The sequence below is a fragment of the Trichosurus vulpecula genome, chromosome 9, assembly GCF_011100635.1.
Source record: "Trichosurus vulpecula isolate mTriVul1 chromosome 9, mTriVul1.pri, whole genome shotgun sequence".
Lineage (NCBI taxonomy): Eukaryota > Metazoa > Chordata > Mammalia > Diprotodontia > Phalangeridae > Trichosurus > Trichosurus vulpecula.
The window spans coordinates 189830881-189848887 of NC_050581.1; the positions used below are offsets into that span (position 1 = coordinate 189830881).

Sequence of the window (18007 nt, forward strand, 5' to 3'; positions counted from 1 at the left end):
TTGGGGAGTGGCTAAACAAATTGTGGTGTGTGAATGTAATGGAATACTATCATGCTATGAGAAATGAGCAGCAAACTGACTTCATTATAACCTGGAAAGACTTATATGAACTGATGCTGAGTGAGAGGAGCAGAACATTATACATGATTACAGACACATGTAAGGACTAACTTTGATAGACTTGGCTTCTCTCATCAATACAAGGTTCAAAGACAGCTCCAAAAGACTCATGACGGAAAAAGCTCTGCACATCCAGAGAAAGAATTATCGAGTCTGAACGCAGATTGAGGTGAACTATTTACTCTCTTTTTTTCCCTTCTTTTTTGGTTTCGTTCCTTCCTTCTCATGATTCATTCCATTGGTTATAATTCTTCTTTACAACTGGGCTATTATGTAAATAAGTTTAATGTGAAGGTTTATGTAGAACATACATTGGATTACATGTTGTCTTGGGGGGAGGGGAGAGGAGAGGAGAGGGAGGGAGAGAAAATTTGGAACCCCAAATTTTGTGGAACTGAGAGTTAGTAAACTAAAAACAAAAAATAAACTTACAATTTTAAAAAATAAAGTAGATTAAAAAAAAGTTGTCCAAGGGAATTGAGGGTTGAAATGGCTTGGTTGGACTCACAGCTAGGATCTATCCAAGTCAGGACTCAGACCCAGGTGCTTTATATTCCAAGGGCAGCCCCACTATCCCCTGCTGGAGCCTGGAGATGGGAGATGTCTTTCAAACACGGAGTAGTTGGAGGGAAATGCGAAGGGAGAATGGAAGACCAAGTGTTCCCACTTGGTTGTGGGTTTAACAAACAAGCCGACCCTGTTATTCTTTGTAAAAACAGGAGAAAACATGGTAGGCTGGTGGGAAAGGTGCAGTCTGTTATTCTTCAGGCCCCGGGGTTTTTTTTGTGTGTGTTTTAATGCATAGTGGGATCGCAACTTTGGAGTCGACGTAAGAGGAGAGGGAAGAGCCGGGGGCCCCGGGAATTAGATGTTTCCTAGGGCTGCTCTTTCCCTCTTCGTTTCTCTGACCCCTTTGCTGCCTCCCAGGGATTGCAGTTCCCGGGCTGTTTGCCTTGTCGTCCCCGCGGGGCAGAAAAGGAAAGGCTTCCTTTTCTGTTTCTGTTTTGGTGGTGCCCTTTGTAGAGCAGGGAGGATTAAGAGAAGGAGCAGGAGCCCCGCGGAGTCTGGCTGCCTCCAGACGGGCTGAGGCCTCGCAATGACTTTCTTTAAATTTGGTTTCTCCCCTTTTGGAACTCAGTGTGATCCTCCTCCCCCACCCTCCAACACCCCGCAGACAGTTGTGTGAGTGTGAGCCTGTGAGAGTAATGTGTGTGTATGCGTGTGTGCGTGTGTGAATAGAAGCAACGCGACTGACAGACGGAAGACTCTCCCTCCTCCCAGTTAGCAGGCAGTTGGTAAGTGGAGGCAGGGGAGCCCAGGGTGACACACAGAGAATGGTAGACCTCCCTGCAGACCCAGAGGAGCGATCAGGGAGCGTCTAGAGCGGATCAGGACGGGAAAGTTGCCGGGAAGCCCAGTGGCTAAGGCGGACGCGGAGCTAGCAGAGGGTCCCGCTAGGGAGGTGCGAGCCTCTCCTTCATTGCTCCCTCTCCTCCCCTTCAGAGAGCTGACTAGCTGGCTCCCCGGCCCCCCCCCCCCCAGTTCCTCGGCCTCCCTTCCTCCCCTCCTCTTTCTTCTCTCCTCTCTTCTTTCTCTTCTTCCTCCCTCTCCTCTTTCTTCTCCCCATCCTTGTTTCCCTCTTCCCCTTTCTCCCCTCCCCCTCTTTCCTCTCCTCCTCCCTCTTTCTCTCCTCTTTCCCCCCTCCCCACTCCCCCGCCACTTCTGCTTCCCTCTCCGCTGCTGCCCTTCTATTCTTCTCTTTCTCTTTCCTCCCTCCCCCTTTTCCCATTCTGGCTGGTTGCCCTCTCCTTCCAGCCCGCCCCCAGCCCTTCCCTTCCTTACTCCCCATCCCGCCTGGGGGTGGGGGCGAACATGGCCTGGGGAGAGGAGTGCACCTGGGGGCAGCCCTGAGCTGCGGGAGCCGCCACCACCGCAGACTGTGGTCGGGCCAGTTCCGTGGATCCTCTCCGTGACGCGCGGAGGTACTGCGTCCAGTCCTGGGGCTCCCACTGAGAGGAGGGGAGGGCCCTCGGGCAGGGCAGGGCACGGGGGCTGGAGGAGGATGTGGCCCATGGCCTCGCTTCTGGCTTCTGCTCCCTGCTGAAGGGGCTGGGAGGTTCGGGGGACGTGGTGGAGCTGGACCGGGGAATCCCCAACGCGGAGCTTCGTCCCAAGCGCTCCCCCCACCCCGCAGCCATGGAGTCCCCCACCAAGGAGATCGAAGAATTTGAGAGCAACTCCCTGAAATACCTCCAACCTGAACAGATCGAGAAAATCTGGCTCCGGCTCCGCGGGCTGTGAGTATGCCTCTTTTCAGGGTTCGCTACTGCCCCGGCCTCTGACCCTGCCCCTACCCTTGCCTACCCATGGCAGATTCCTTTCCAGTGACCCGAACCAATCAACCAACCAACCAACCAACCGCTCTTTCCCAGCCCATATTCTGCTAGTTTTTTTAGAAACAGCCCCAGGAATTCCACATCTGCCTCCCTGTTAATTACAGTCACCCCCAACCCCTCTCAAACCCTCTCTCATCCCCTAAGCAGCTGTAGGCTGGCTGGTGTTGGGGACTCCAGCTTTGGGGAAGAGGGAAGAAACACATCAGTAGGTGGGACAGGTAGGGTCAAAGGACTCAGGGAGAGGCTTTGGATCGTTTTGCCCCAGGAGAAAAGTTTAGAAAAACCATTAGGATGCCTGATGAAAGACTGATTTTCTTTGCCGGCTGTTCAGCAAAACAAAAACAGAAAACACCCAAACCCAAGCCGAAAGAAACCAACAATAACAAAATTCCAAACCAAAGCCCACTGAGAGTGGTCATGGGATGCAGGTTAGGGATGGGATGCAAAATGTAATCTGGATAATAAATCCTCTTCTCTCCCCCCACCCCCTCTCCATATCCCATTTTAATTCTGAATTTGCCCAGAAGCTTTGCCAACAGCAAAAATGCTTGTTGGAAAGGAGGACTATTTGGGGAACGGTATGGGGGCTGGGAAAAGAAGTAATCAGGGCGAGGGGTCTCCTAGCAGCAGTTAGAGAACAAGAAAAGGGGCTTGCCAAACCTTCTGACTGGCAGGTGTGAGAGGCTTTCTGAATTCCTTCTGCTTTTCTCTGGGAAGAGGGGCAGGTTTCTTTCTGCCTGTGTTGTTTGTGAGTGCGTGTGTATGTGTGTGTGTGTGTGTGTGTAGGTAGGTGGCCATGAAGAGATTTGGCCTAGACTGTAGAAATATTTTGTAAACACTGAATTGGTCACCTGGATCAGTAAACTGGACAGATAATTTTCAACTCCTCGCTTTCACTTGACCAGACTTGTTTGAGAGACACACTCTATCTCTGGCACTGGACCTCCAGATCTGGAGCTGGCCCTCTTTTGGCTTCTCCTGTAATGCCTCTTGGAGTCTCCTCTTCCTACCCAGAGAATGGAAGGGAAGGGAAGAGGGAAATACTGGAAAACAGAGTGTTTGCTTAGGGAAGCCACATCCAAGTCAGAACTCTGGGCACAGATTTCTGTAAAGGGCTAAAGATTCATGTGAGACTTGTAAAAACCCAAATCCAAACAAGGGATAGAATTGGATCTGTAATTTCACTGGTATAGGAAGCTTGTGGTGAGGATACTTCCTGTCCTGATGCAGGTCAGTCAGGGCCTTCTCTGCAATATATGCTTTCTTTGAGTACTGAGAGGTGGCCAGGGTTGCCCAGCCAGGATGTGTCAAAGATGTTCTTGGCTTCAAGGTCAGCTCTCTACACACTAGGCTAGCCTATCTTTCTTAAAAATAAATATCCTTTAGTAAATAGATTCAGGGAGCCATCTGATCTTCAACTTTTTGGGCATGTGTGCAGAATCATTTGATTTTAGAAGAGGCTTCAGCAATCTTGTCCTGCTCATCTGGAGATCATAGATTTAGAGCCAGAAGAGACTGCAAGCCAGTTGGCCCAACTCTCTTTATCTTGTAGGCAAGGAACTGAGACATTCACTTAAGGGCACACTGCCAGGAAGCCTTGGAGCCAAGCTTGCGCTTGACCGCTTATTTTTTTTTTTTACCCACCAAAGGTGATATATTTTCCTCCCTTTGAGCTGCATTGAACATATTCCACTTTTGGGAAAATTCCCTCATACAAGTCAGTGACTTCATTTGGGGAGTGAGGTGAGTTTTTCCTTTGGGGGAGGCATGCTGGAATTACCTGTGGAAACAGGATTTATGTGCTGTCCCCCAGCACCAGTCCTTTGTTCAGGAATGGCCAAGGACACTGTGCCTTGGGCTCCTTCCAGGGATTCAAACATCAGTTACTCTTCTCCAGCTTCTGGGGTTGGCCAGTTGAGTTGGCTGCCCTTGGCACTGAAACACTTTCCTGCTTAATGATACTTGCAGGGCTCTTGTTTCCTGGCACTTAGTTCTCTCTCCCCAAAGGGGGGGAAACTCCTTGAGGTCAGGATGTGGTTTTATAGTAGGTCTGATTCCACGTGTCTGCTGCTCTTCCTTCTATGTGGTGCTTTGCCTACTGGAGGCACCTGGGATTTTCTGGTTGAATATTCTTTAGCTGTGTTTCTAAATCTTTCCCCTTGCCCTCTCTGGAACTCCTGACCTGAACTAACGCCCAATATGTAGAGAAAACCTTAAGAGCTAATGTTTGCATGGGAAAGGCCCCATAATATGAGAATTCTTCTTCTAGCTGTATTCATGACCTTTACCACCATTCTGCTACTACTGCTAGGGATGAGGTGGCCTCGTTAGTGGTGCAGTGGCCAGAGAGACAGCCTTGGAGTTAGGGAGATGGGTTCAAGTCTTGTGGCAAGACTAGCTGTGGAACTTGTGGTAAGTCGCTTAGACTCTCCATGCTCTCGAAGACTTTTAATTTGCAGAGTAGGTACATTTAATCTGCATGGGTATGGGAGTTCTTTACAGAGATGAGATCACAGGTGTAGTGAACTCCCTCCCCAGCCCCATCTCCTCATGGGGTACATCTAAATGTGCTCATATGAAGGAAGTGTGGCACAGGAAGGAGAGAGCTGGTTTTGGAATTGGGAAGGACTGAGTTCAGGTCTCACCTATGACATAGAATGGGCTCTGGAGGAGAAAGTGAGGCTGGTGACCTTGCACAGCCCTCCCTCACTGAAATCAAAGTCAACTGCAAGTCATGTCATCATTTCCCTGGTGCCATGGTCCTCTTCGACAATGAAGGACAAACACAACAATGACATAGAATGACTGGCTGTCCCCAGGCAAGGCAATTGAGCTCAGTTGCCCGCAGCAGCAAATCTCTATGACTTTATAAGTTACAGATCACTTGCTGCTCAGCTTTGGTGGAGGGAATTTCCACACTGAGCATTCCCCATACTGAGGAAATCATGGGTCCAGTCCCCTCATATGTATATCTGTCTGTCTATCTATCTATCTGTCTATCTATCTATCTATCTATCTATCATCTACAAATATACGTATACATATATTCATACATGTATATACACACATATATGTAAATATACAGAATGAATTCTCTCTCTCCCTTACTCTCTCCCTCTCATCTCTGTCTGCTTTTCTCTCACCTCTTTTCCTTTCTCTGTCTCTCTCCTTTCTCTCTATCTCTGTGTGTCTCTTCTGTCTCTGTCTCTTCTGTCTCTGTCTCTCTGTGTGTGTCTCTCTCTATACGTACATACATGTGTGTATTTGTACATGTGTATGTATATATGTATATGAACTTGACAACTGTCTCTTCTCTGCACCCTCAAATTCACACCCTTCTGATCTATTACTCCAAATTAGCAGAGTACATCAAGACATGGGCTAATGGAGCTATAATGGCCTGTCGGGTCTGAAAATTGCCCAGCTGTGAATTAAGCAATAAATCACTGTTAGTGAGCTACTGCTATGGCTCTCTCCAGGGATTTCTTGGGTAAGTCATGTGTGGGATGGACGGACTGACTGCCTATAGCTGTGTTTCCCTCATGGACCCAGAGTCTTGGCATTGGAGTTATGATCATGAAGGTTATTGCTCTGGCCCAAAGTGCCCCCCGCCCTGCCACTACCCAGTTATACTTTTACCTTTGAAGTGAATAGATGTTGGAGCTATTTGCTTGTCAACTTCTCTGGTTGGGGGTGAGTGGGAAGCCTCCATGGGCTGTACTGGCAGCATGACTCTAGGCAAGTCACACAGACTCTGCAGGTCCCAGTCAGCTTTTTGTGTGACTTTGTCACTGACCATGGGCTGATCTGCATTATAGAGGGAGTTCTCACCCTGGAATGAAATCACAGGACTAGTGCATGGCCCCTCCCCAGACTGGGGATGGGGGAAGGAAGCTAACTTCTCTGCCTTGCTGGGAGGCTCCAATACCCTCAAAAGGGCACTTTCTCCAAAGGACTGAAGGAAGGAAACCAGAGAAGACAGGTGTCTTCCCCTAAGCTTAAATGAGATAATATTTATAAAGCACTTAGCATAGCACTGGCACATAGTGGGTGTTTAATAAATGCTTATTCCCTTCCCCAAAGATTAATATGAACTCGGAGGCATGGGTGAAGCTAGAATGGCTGGGGGTATCACACCCAAACGCTGCTACTTTAGTGGCTGTCATCCCAGGGGAATAAACTGACTCTTGTTTCTCCCTAGTGCATACATGCAAAGAGGCCATAATATTTCTCTACTTCCATGTAGAGCTAGGTGCACAAAGGATGAAACATGGCTTTTTGAGCATCCAAGTTAAGACGGGCTTACATCCTGAGTTAGCTGATATGTGACAACATATATCAACACATCTGTCCAGAATATCCCCATGAGAGAGCGAGGCGGTAGGAATTTTTAGCTCCAGTTCACATGTGTGGACTCAGAGGCACAAACAGAGATAATTAATATGATTTGCTAATTATAGCTGACATTTACAGAGAACTTGATGGTTTCATGAGAACGTTGCTGACTCCATCTTATTTAATCCTTGCTATGCTTCTGTGAGGGAGGAACTGCAATTATTATCTGAATTTTACAGGTGAGGAAACCGAGGCAGAGAGCGTTAGAGTTTTAAGTGTCTTGTCTAAAGTCTCCCAGCTAATCATTTCAGTGTGGGGATTTGAAGGCAGGTCACCTGGCTTCTCTTTGTACTATCCTACAGCAGCTCAGAATTATAGGATATCAGAATTGAGAAGTATCTCAGGAGTCATCTCATGCTTGATCAAGTGTTCCCTCCATAATATTATGAATGCATGGATGAATATAAGGCAAATGGTCTTCCAGCCTTGAGAACCTCTAGTAAGAGGGAAGCCATTACCTTCTGAGGCTGACTAGTCCAGTTTAGGATGGTTCCAATTACAATCCTTATATGAAGTCCGAATCTTCCTCCCTGCAACTTCTACCAGTTGCTTCTCAGGAAACGAAACAACCACATGAGATTGAAATACCTGGAGAGAGCCATCAAGCATCTCCCAAACTTTCTCTTTTCTAGGCTCCATTTTTCTAGTTTCTTTAGTCAATCCACCATCCCAGTCACATCATCTGAATGTGTTCTGTCTTGTCAATGTCCTTCTTAAATGTACCATTCCAACTGTGGTCTGACCAGGGCAGAAAATAAAGGATCATCACCTCATTCATTCTACATGTGATGCCTTTAACAAAGAATAGAATAGTGTTAGGTTTTGTGTGTGTGTGTGTGTGTGTGTGTGTGTATGCCACTGATTAGCAATAAGCTCACTGTTCACTAAAATTTCCATGACTTTTTCAGAGGAATATTGTCTGGTACCAATTTGGTACTGAGGAATACATGATACCCTGTAGGACCTTGGCCAAGTCCTTTCACACCTCTGAGCCTCAGTTTCCACATTTGTAAAATGAAGAGATTGAGTTAGATGTTGTCAGTTCCCTTCCAGCTTTGATCCTATATCCTGGAAGGAGGGAAATTCATCATGACATAGTGACTTTGAACTTACCGAGAACAGTGAAATGTTCCTTTATTCTCTCTTCCCTTATCTTTTTTTCTTGAAGGGGAGAGGCAGTCAGCGTTAAGCAACTTGCCCAGGGTCACACACCTAATAAGGCTGGATTTGAGCTCAGGTCCTCCTGACTCCAGGGTTGGTGCTCTATCCACTGTTAGTACCCTACTAACCATTTTTTTTGTTTGTTTGTTTTATCCTTTCCCTGACATCATTCTCCTTGGAAAAGAAAAAAGAAGCAAGAAATTGAGAAGTTTTGCCTTCTCATAATCATCTTCTCGTTTACCCTAAAATATGGTCTTGACTTTTCTTTAGTCTCCTTCTCTTCCCAGCATTGCTAAAAAACAAGCAAACCATTTTTGCTGCCCTTGGCATTTGTTGGCACCTTCAGCTCGTTCAGCTTTTGGCAATCCTCACATTAGCCTGGTAGGCCTTGGTGAGGAGCTCCCTTTTTATCCACATCCATCTCTTCAGATGATCCTTCTTCCCCTTTCCTTCTATATTTCTGATTTGTTTGGGGGTTTTAAATGTCATTCCTGAGTGTTTCCCATCCTGTCTGGGATGACTTTCTGTGAGGCTGTTGGCTTCTCCCTACCCTTTCTTGGGCTTTCCCCAGATCTGGAATGCATGGCAGATTGTGCCCAGCTTTCTTCTCTTTCTTCCATGCCTTAAGAAGAGCAGCTACTTGTCCCTGAGGTTCCCATCATTTCCACCCTCATCCCCGATTTCTCTTTGGTGAGAACCAAGTCTAGAATAGCAGGTCCCCTTTTTGCTTCCCTGTCCTTTTGGAGAATAAGGAATTTGGAGAATAAAAGACTTGGGGCTCAGATCTAAGCATCACCCCATAGGTTTATTTAGTTAGAATGGGAGCTCCTAGAGGGGAGGAATCATTTCATTCTTTGTCTTTCTATTCCCAGTTTGGCACACAGTAGGCACTTAATTAATGCTTATTGATTGATTGGCTGTGAATTGCTGGGGTGTGTCTCTCTTCTTCCCTTTCTAACCTCTCTATCCCATCTCCCTCTTTAAATAAATGTCATTTACAAATATGGATTTTGTCTCTTGTTGTGTAATTGTCTCTTGTTGGTTGAAAAAAGTCCCTCTTTGTGATTGTCCTTAAGCTGGTGAGAACATTCTGGAGGCATTTGTCAAATTGATATTTACAAAATCAAAGGTCATTGCATAATTTACAAAAACAATCAACAAGCATTTATTAAGCACCTACTGTGTTCCAGGCACCATGGTAGCTGTCGAAGATACAAAAAGGAACAAACAAAAGAAACAATTCTTGACCTCAGGGAGCTAGCAGACTAACTGGGGAAACAACATATATTGTTGACATATAATTAGATATAAAGTATATCCCAAAAATGCAGTGAAATTTTGTGAGAGACACTAGCAGCTGGGGGAGGGTCAGAAAAGGCCTCCTGTGAGAGATGGTCCTGGAGCAGAGCTTTGAAGGAAACTGGGGATTCTAAAGCAGAGGTGAAGAGCGAGTAAATTGGATGCAGAGACAGTCAATGCAAAAGCTCGGAGGCAGGAGATGGAGCAGCAAGAAAGTCAGGTTGACTCACCATGGTATGAAAGAGCATATGAAAGGGACTGTATGTGACAACTCTTCAGGTCCTGATGGGATCCCATTGGAAACGGGAAAGAGCATAAAACTAATTTTTACCTGAGCTAAGAGGGTTAACCTGAAAGTTTGATCGCTTTCCTTCTCTTGCTCTTCATCATTCTCGAGTAAGGGAGAGAACCCCCACCACTGGGCTGTGACCCACACTGAGCCCACCCTCCCCCTCGCTCTCTGACGCCACCTGGTGTCCGTTGTTCCTGGAGAATGAGAACGAGATTGGGATCTCAAACGGACTTTAGGGATCTCGTCGACTCAAAACTCACTTTACAGATGGAGAAACGGAGGCCCTGAGAGACGAGTAATTGTGTGCCCTAGGTCAAAGAAGCAGTCATTACAGGGGTCGGGCGCTTTTGGAGCATTTTAATGTCTGCAGGGCGCTTTAATAGCTCATAATAGTCGCTATTTGTGCAATGCTTCAAGGTTCGCAAAGTGCTTTGCAAATGTTCTCCTATATTATTCTTACAACAACCCACAGAAGTAGGGGCCACTACTATTCCGATTTTACAGATGAAGCAGCTGAGGCTGACAGGTTAAATGACAGGGTCACAGAGCCAGTAAGTATCTGAGATCAAACTTGAACTCGGGTCTTGCAGATTTAAAGCTCTAGTGACGTTTCTCTGAGTTCAGACAGAGCTGTCACCAAGAGATCAGCCCCATGGGCAAGTAACATAACATGTATTCTGAGCCAATCAACATGAAAGACGGCAGCAATCAACTTTTAAGAAAATCATGTGTGTGCGTGTGCGCGCGTGCGCGTGTACGCGCGCGTATGCCTGTGCATGCTCGAGCTCACAAGCTTGCCTTGGAGGGGGCAGGGTACATAAGTATTTATTCAGGGGAAAGCCCCTTAGACCCTATGACCACCACCGTGGATGGTGCAGAGAGAAGCTGAGGCTGGGACACCGCTTGGGGTGGCCTCGGTGGGGAGAAGCACGCCCTCTGGCAGCTTCCTATTTCAATGAATTATTCTTGCTAAAGAAGTGCTGATTAATTTCAGTAAGCGTATACCTGCTGAAGGAATCTAAGTGCTCTTGTCATCCTCTAAATTTTAGTGTCCTGAGGCAAAACCCCACTTACCTTAGCCTGGTTATAGCCATGAGGAAATATCATACTTCTGAGGTTTCTTTTTCCAAGAAAAAAAATTTTTGCCATCTTTTTTTTTACATCACCTTCCTTTTGCAATATCTCCTCCCAGAAAGCCGTCCTTTGTAACAAAGAATAAAGCAATAAAGAAAACAAAACATATCTAGCAACACAAACACATCATAAAATTCTGACGTTACACGCAGTGTTTTTTTGCCCACGGTCCTCCCCCCAGCTCTCCAAAGCAGTGGGGGAAGGTCCCTTGCCTATCCTTTGGGGGGCCAAACTTGGTCATTATCGTTTCACATTCAATTTTTTTATTTTTGTTTCTTTTCATGGACACGTCATAGTCACGAAGATTAAAAAAAATGCTTTAAGGCAAGGCACTGGGCATATGGCATTTTGTTTGATCTGCACAGCAACCCTGGGAGGTAGGTGCTATTATTACTTTAATTTTACAGATGTGGAAACTGAGGCAAGATGAGTTAAATCACTTTCTCAAGGTAAAACAGCTAGAAAGTGTCAGAGGCAAGATTGAACTTGGATCTTCCTGACTTTAAGTCCGGTGCTCTTACCCACTTTGGCTCCTGGAGATGTTTTATAATGATTGTAAATAATAACAGCTAACGCTTGTATAGCCTACTAGGCACAAGACACTGTGCTAAGAGCTTTATAAATATCCTCTCATTTGATCCTCACAATGATCCTGGGAGGTAGATTATTTATCCCCATTTTGCAGGTGAGGAACAGAGTCAGTGAGAGGTTCGAGTGACTTGCCCCGGGTCACATAACTCCTAAGTGTCTGAGACTGAATTTGAATTGGGGAATTCCTGACCTTAAGTCTGGGGCATCCTCAGCTGCCACCTTGTAGTCATTCGTATGCTGTGTTCTAGGATCGACATGTCATTTCACATCAGTTCAGATAATCCTTCTCAGGCTTCTCCATTTTCATCGTATTTACTGTCATTGTCACAATTGCTGAGGTTTCTTAAATAAGCATATCCACAGGAAACCGTTGGTGGTGAGCCTCATTTTTCCCCAAAACCTTTTTTAGCCCGATACACAGTTTTCTTTTAGTGTTTTCCACACCCTGAGGGTTGTTTTGCCTGTTTCAGCTGGCAGAAATTGATGAAAGATTTTTAGAGGCTTTCCTCAGACCTTGGCTTTGCTAGGAAATGTGTACAATTATTCATTGTCCAGTGGAAAATGCAAATATCTTCTTCCCAGATGATTGGGAGGAAGAACCATGACTGCATAGGATCAGAGCTGGAAATGACCTTACAGGCATCAAATCCACCTCCCCCACCCCCTCCACCCTATTTTGTCTATTGGACAAAGCAACCGCGTCGTGTTTTTTATCCTGGATTTTTCTTGCTTCCAATCTGCCATGTAATTCCTGATGCCATAAAGAGACTTCAAATCTGTTTCTAAACTCTCAGTTTCTGTGGATTCCTGCCAGCCCTGAATCATTCAGATACATGACGTCCTGCTGTATCAAGAGAACTGCTTGCGTCAAGCTAAATGATGCTTGGCATGTGTTACTACTACGTTTATCCTTATCTAAGGTGCCATTTATTTATTCCTCCCATGAAGGCACCAGGGAGCTGCCAGGAGAATAATATCATGTTTCACTTAATGTAGATCAAAATCCTTATTGTGCGTTAGCTAAATGTTTCTTATATAAGACAGGGAATCTGTTAGGCTTATCTAAGGCTCCCTGAGAGCAAGGACTATCCCTTGCCTCTCTTTGTGACCTCCATGCTTAGCACAGTGCCTGGCACATAGGAGATCCTTAATGGATTGAAATTTAAGAATATCTCCAAGGACCAGGCAAAATGTTCCATCAATAGACACACCTGGTCCTTCTAGTGCTAATAAATACTAGTTGACTGAGTGATGACATTGGGGCATGGGGAGCTGGCCCAGGGAGAATACATGACATTCTCCAATGGATATTGAAAGCCTTGATTCTCTAACATTTATCAAGATTTAGAGCTTGGGGGGAGATTAGAAGTCTCTAGTCTCATTTTACAGATGAGATAATGTAAACCCAGGGATATTGTGACTTGCCTTAGGCCACATAGCTATGGATTTTTCTAAGTAGAGACTCTCATTAGAAAGCTCCAAGATAGTTAACTGCTGATTTAAAATTTTTTTTGCCCATGCTTTGACCTTGTTTTGATTAGAAAGCAGCCCTGCTTTCGGAGGCTTTGAATGTCAAGTCCAATATTTCTAACTTCTCTGACCCAGGGAATAACCCATTTTTTCTTCCTTAGTTTCTCTGATCAGAAAATGGAGGGGAGACTAGTGACTTGCCTCATAGGACTTTTTTTAGAAGTAGCTCTGAAAATGATTTATGACTTGCTGGTCCATAAAAGGGCACAGGACATACTTGGGGATGGTTCCTGTGTCAAGAATGAATTGTCTAATAAGGACATAATGTAATTATAGAGTAAATGTATAAATATAACTTGTTAATGTTATTCCAGCAGGCTTTTATTAAGCATATAAGCATTACTCAAGCGTGTCCTGGCAAATGTTAGTCAAGTGCATAGCAACAGATGATGAAGTTAAGGAAAATGCAGAATTACTAGCTAGAACTCAGTTAGTTGAGGACAAGTCAGTTGCCTATTGCTGTTTTAAATAGTCTTGGAGAGTTAATTGAATGTGCTTGGTTTGATTCAATTCAAGAAACCTTCATTGTAGGCACTGTGGTATGCAGAGATTTTATGACATCTATGGTTCCTCCAGCTCTAGGTCCATGATCTTATAACCCCAGGAACTGGAGCTTCACACACAAAAGTGGCATTGTCCCTGTCCTCCAGAAGCTTCCATTCTACTGAAAGGCTGCAATGGATCAGGAGATACGTGATCATTGGAGGAGGGCAAAGAATTGACAACAAGGGCATTGAGAAAGACTTCCATTTGGAGGTTGGCTTTTGAGCTCAACCTTGATGGAAGCCAGTCATTCTAAGGGGTGGCAGAGTGGAGGACAGTACATTTTAGGCATGGGGTAAAGTCTGTGCAAAGACATAGAGATTTAGGATAGAAAACATCAAGCAGGCAAGTGTGGCTGGGCATAGAATGTATGAAGGGAAGGATTATGACAATAGTTTGAAAAGGTAGGCTGGAGCCAGATTGGGAAATGCTGGAATGCCACTTTGAAGAGTTTATATTTTAGCCTAGAGGAAGTGGGAACCACTGAAACTTCTGGGGAGTGACATAGTCAGGCATGTGTGTGAAGAGGATTATTTTGGTAGCTATGTGGGGAAGGATTGGAGGGAAGAGAAACTGAATGTAGGGCTACCAATTATGAGACTGTTGAGAACAAGATGATGCCAAAGGTTCATTAAAAAATCAACTCCCCGGGAAGGTCATAGAGTCAGGAAAGATTCAACTCCAAGCTTCCTTTATATTGACAACAACAGCGTCGTGCAAGGCCTGGAACATAGCAAGCATTTAATAAATTCTTGTTGACTGATTGAGTTCTGGAGAATTGATATCCATAATTGCACTGAGCTATATAATAAGATGGCTATTCAATTTTTAAGAAAGATTAAATTATGTTAAGCAGAGTTTGAGTGTTGAAGGTATTTTAGCCTATTCTAATGCCTTCTAAACTGGAAATTCATATTTCAGGAAGGACAGCTCATTCATTACTGAAGGTCTTGTTTGTACTTTTATTTTGAATGATAATTCTTTACTAGCTTAATTAATATCTGCCTTGGTCATAAAACATCTGTATTATTGTTATAATCAGTTTTGCTTGCTACATTTTAGGAAGGAAAGACACCGTTAAGCTTGAAAATGTCCATGGAGCATCTAGGATGGTGAAGGTCCTTTTGTTCAAGACACAGGGCTAGGGACAGGATTAGAGACTAGAACTGAGAGAGTTCGCTAGTTCAGAGAAATCTCAGATGAGGAAACTCCACCTTCCAGTTCAGATTGCACCTTCTCTCCAATTCGTTGTGTTATGGAGTTGCCTAAAGCATTGAGTGGTAAAGTGGCTTGGTCAGGGTATCATAGGCAGGATTTGAACCCATGTATTCCTGGCTTCAAGGTCAGCTATTACACACTATACTCATTTACTCCTACGCACTGCCTATCTTGTTCCATTCATAAGAGGGTTAATTAAATAAAGGGTTTTAAATCATTTTTTGTATCACAGACCCCTTTGGAAGCTTGGGGAAACCTATGGACTACTTCTCAAAATCATCTTTTTAAATAATTATGATAAAAGGAAATGCTAAAGGTAACTTAGTGGTTAATGAAAACAAAGATGTGAAAATTTGTTTACATACTTCCTGAAATCTATTCCTGGACCAGATTAAGAATTCATGAATAAAAGGAAGGGCTGAAGGAGTTGGAGTTGTTTACATGGAGAGGAGGAGAGGGAGCGGAAACTTGATAACTGCCCCCTAACTCTAACATTCTGTGATTCTTTAAAGTATTTGAAGAGACAACACAAGGAAGAAGGACTAGAATTGTTCTGTTTGACTCCAAAGGGTAGAACCAAGAGCAATGTTAGATAGCTACAAAGAGGAAATTTTAGGTTTTTTGTCAAAAAAAATACAAAACTTCCTAACAATAAGTACTATTGAAAAGTGAGATGGGATGCCTGAGGAGGGAGTGTGTTTCCTTGCACTGGAGGTCTCCAAGCCAAGGCTGGATGACCACTTCTCAGGAATTCTGCAGGGAGAATCCTTATTCAAGGGTAGGTTGTTTTGGATGACTTGTGAGGTACCTTTCAATGCTGGAATTCTGTGACTCCTTTAGAATGGCTGTTCTCTGAAGGTATAGAAGGCAGCTGGGCCCCAGATAGGAAATTTGAGACCTGTGTACAGTGAGCAAATGCTCAACAGACACACACACACACACACACACACACACACATACACACACACACTTAAATTAAGCATCTTATTGACTTGTGACAATGACTAAGAAGAATCCATTCAAATACTCAAATGATTTCACTTGACAATAACAGTTTAAACATGACTCAAATTAATTAATGAATTTATGAATTGTTTTTTCCTGTCTTTGGACCCAAGTATGAAGGAGTTAGGTTACCATTTGCATAATGCCCTAAGTACTCTGTGTCCTCTTTTCCAATATTCTGTAGGGGCAGAAGTGGGTTACATGGAACTAGGGACCATAACCACCAGAAATTGGCCACTACATAAAGATTTGGCCATGGCAATCTAAGAAATGGACAAAAAAGAGAATGTACTTTTTAATGAATAGGAGCCCCAATTTCACCTTTAGATGTGAACTATGTTTAAATATTTATTTAGCTAATAGAATTTTTTGGAGACTTTGTTAAGTGGATTACACATAAGTGGCCCTCGTGGGCATCCCCTTGTCCCATTACTTCCTCTGTCTTTTTTCTGTTGTTGGAATTCCCTTTAACCAGGCATCAAGTTTTTCATGCCCAAATAAGGGATAAACCTGAAAATGCAAATACTTCTGGGCCTGTCATAGTCACACCATCATGGAGCCCCAACCACTTACAAATCCACCAGCCTATTATTTTCTCTTATTGTTTTCCTCTGCTTCTTATCCTTGGTTCCTGTGATTGGCCTGCCAGCAGACAGCTGGTATGACTCAGAAGTCTCTTGCTTGACCTGGCTTCTCTGCAAAAGTCAAGACCCAGGCTATGGGCTTCAACTTTTCAATTTTTGTACAGGCAAGTCCACACTGTAGTCTATCTGACTCCAATTTGATGGTAAAACCCGCTTTTTCCCCAGAGTAAGACTATATCAACAATCCCTGCCACCAATCAGCTCAATATTCCTTCCAATTTTTAGATGGGGAACTTACCAATGGTACTTGTGACTGTAAAGTTATTTTTTAAAGAAGAAATCATAAAAGGAATGTGGAAATTGTCCAAATCCAGAGACTGCTGTTTGAGTGAATATTTTTCCCTCTTCATATATGTAGCACACAGGATGGCCAGGCATGGATAGGTTGTACTTGGTATCCCTGGAGGGAAGTATCCACAATGTTGAGACTATATTCATCAGAGTGTTGAGTATAGTCAACTCTTCATTGTCAAACGATGAATTAACAAACATCATTATTAAACACATACCATGTGCCAGGAACAGTGGTAGCCTTGGGGATCCAGAGACAAGGATGAAGTAGTCGTTGCCTTCAGGAGGCTTATAGATTAATAGGAACAAGTATCATCTCCAAGAATCCAAGCATCCAAACTAGGCAAATCCAAAGATCTCTATTTGGCTTCACAATACGTTTTTAACCTCCATTCCGGTGGGAGTATGTGTACTATGGTGGGAAGTCAATCAAAATGTCTCAAACAACATGAAGAAGCCACATGGAGATCTCTTGCCTTAGGGGGAGGAGCAGGAAAGGCTTTTTATCCTGGCCTCAGTCTTGTACCATACTTTTGTTTGCTCCTTTTCTTTGTTCTGGGGATGGACAGAATTGATTTTCACCTATGGAGAAAACTTAGCTGCAGTCTCTCCTCTTTCCATGGCCAGATAAGTAGGAATTTTGGCTTAAAAGGTCTCTCCTGGTACGTTGGCAAGCTGGGGATGTGATGAGGTAGAGACTTAGGCATCCTTTCGCTTTGAACATCTAAGAGCTTCCTTGAACATTTGTCCTCTCAACTCCCAATCTGGAAGAGTCCCATGCCCACAGTTTGACTTTCCCACTAAGAGAGGAAGCTTGGGGTGCTGGGTTTGAGTCCTGCCTTAGACTCTCACTAGTTGGTTAACCCTGAGTGTGTCATCTCACTCTCTGAGTCTCAGTTTCTTTACTGGTAAAGTGAAGATAATAGCAGCATATACCTCACAGGGTCGTTGAGAAGCGTAAGTGAGAAAGCTGGCATTTATATAACTTGAAGGCTTTCAGAGCATGTTTGCACACACACATACACACACGTGCACACAAACACCCACTGTGATTAAGACTAACCAATATATTTTCAAATTCTAATATAGAATGTGCTAGGAAACTCAGAGAGGCCTTGACTCTAACCTTTGCTTTTAAACCCAAAGAAACTCCCCAAAGGTTCATACCAAGACTGTTAGACCAGAAAATTCAGTTTCCCAGCATTTGAGAGAATCGCTATGCTAGGGAACATTTGGGCTTGGAAGTCAACTCATTCATTCTGACCAGAATATCTTTTTTTTTTAAACAACTATCTGCCAAGTATGTGTAGGCAGTATCATGTTTTCTCCAGTTTTTGCAGTCAAACATTTTCCTTTGCCAATATCAATATAGCCTTTTGTTTCTGGCC

General features: G+C 44.2%; 1 protein-coding gene across 3 annotated transcripts in view; it reads left to right on the top strand.

Moving 5' to 3' along the window:
* The first annotated feature begins 1353 nt into the window (after nucleotides 1-1353).
* The window catches only part of PDE1C (phosphodiesterase 1C), a 289616-nt gene continuing 272962 nt past the window's right edge, over nucleotides 1354-18007 (top strand). The window contains exons 1-2 of one of the 3 annotated variants that reach the window (XM_036738403.1): nucleotides 1354-1415; nucleotides 2315-2417. In XM_036738403.1, coding sequence (XP_036594298.1) covers nucleotides 2317-2417 — 101 coding nt within the window. In that variant the 5' untranslated portion in view covers nucleotides 1354-1415; nucleotides 2315-2316. Of the gene's footprint in view, nucleotides 1416-1960; nucleotides 2418-18007 lie in introns of those variants that run through there. The other 2 variants (XM_036738402.1, XM_036738404.1) reach the window with 2 other exon arrangements.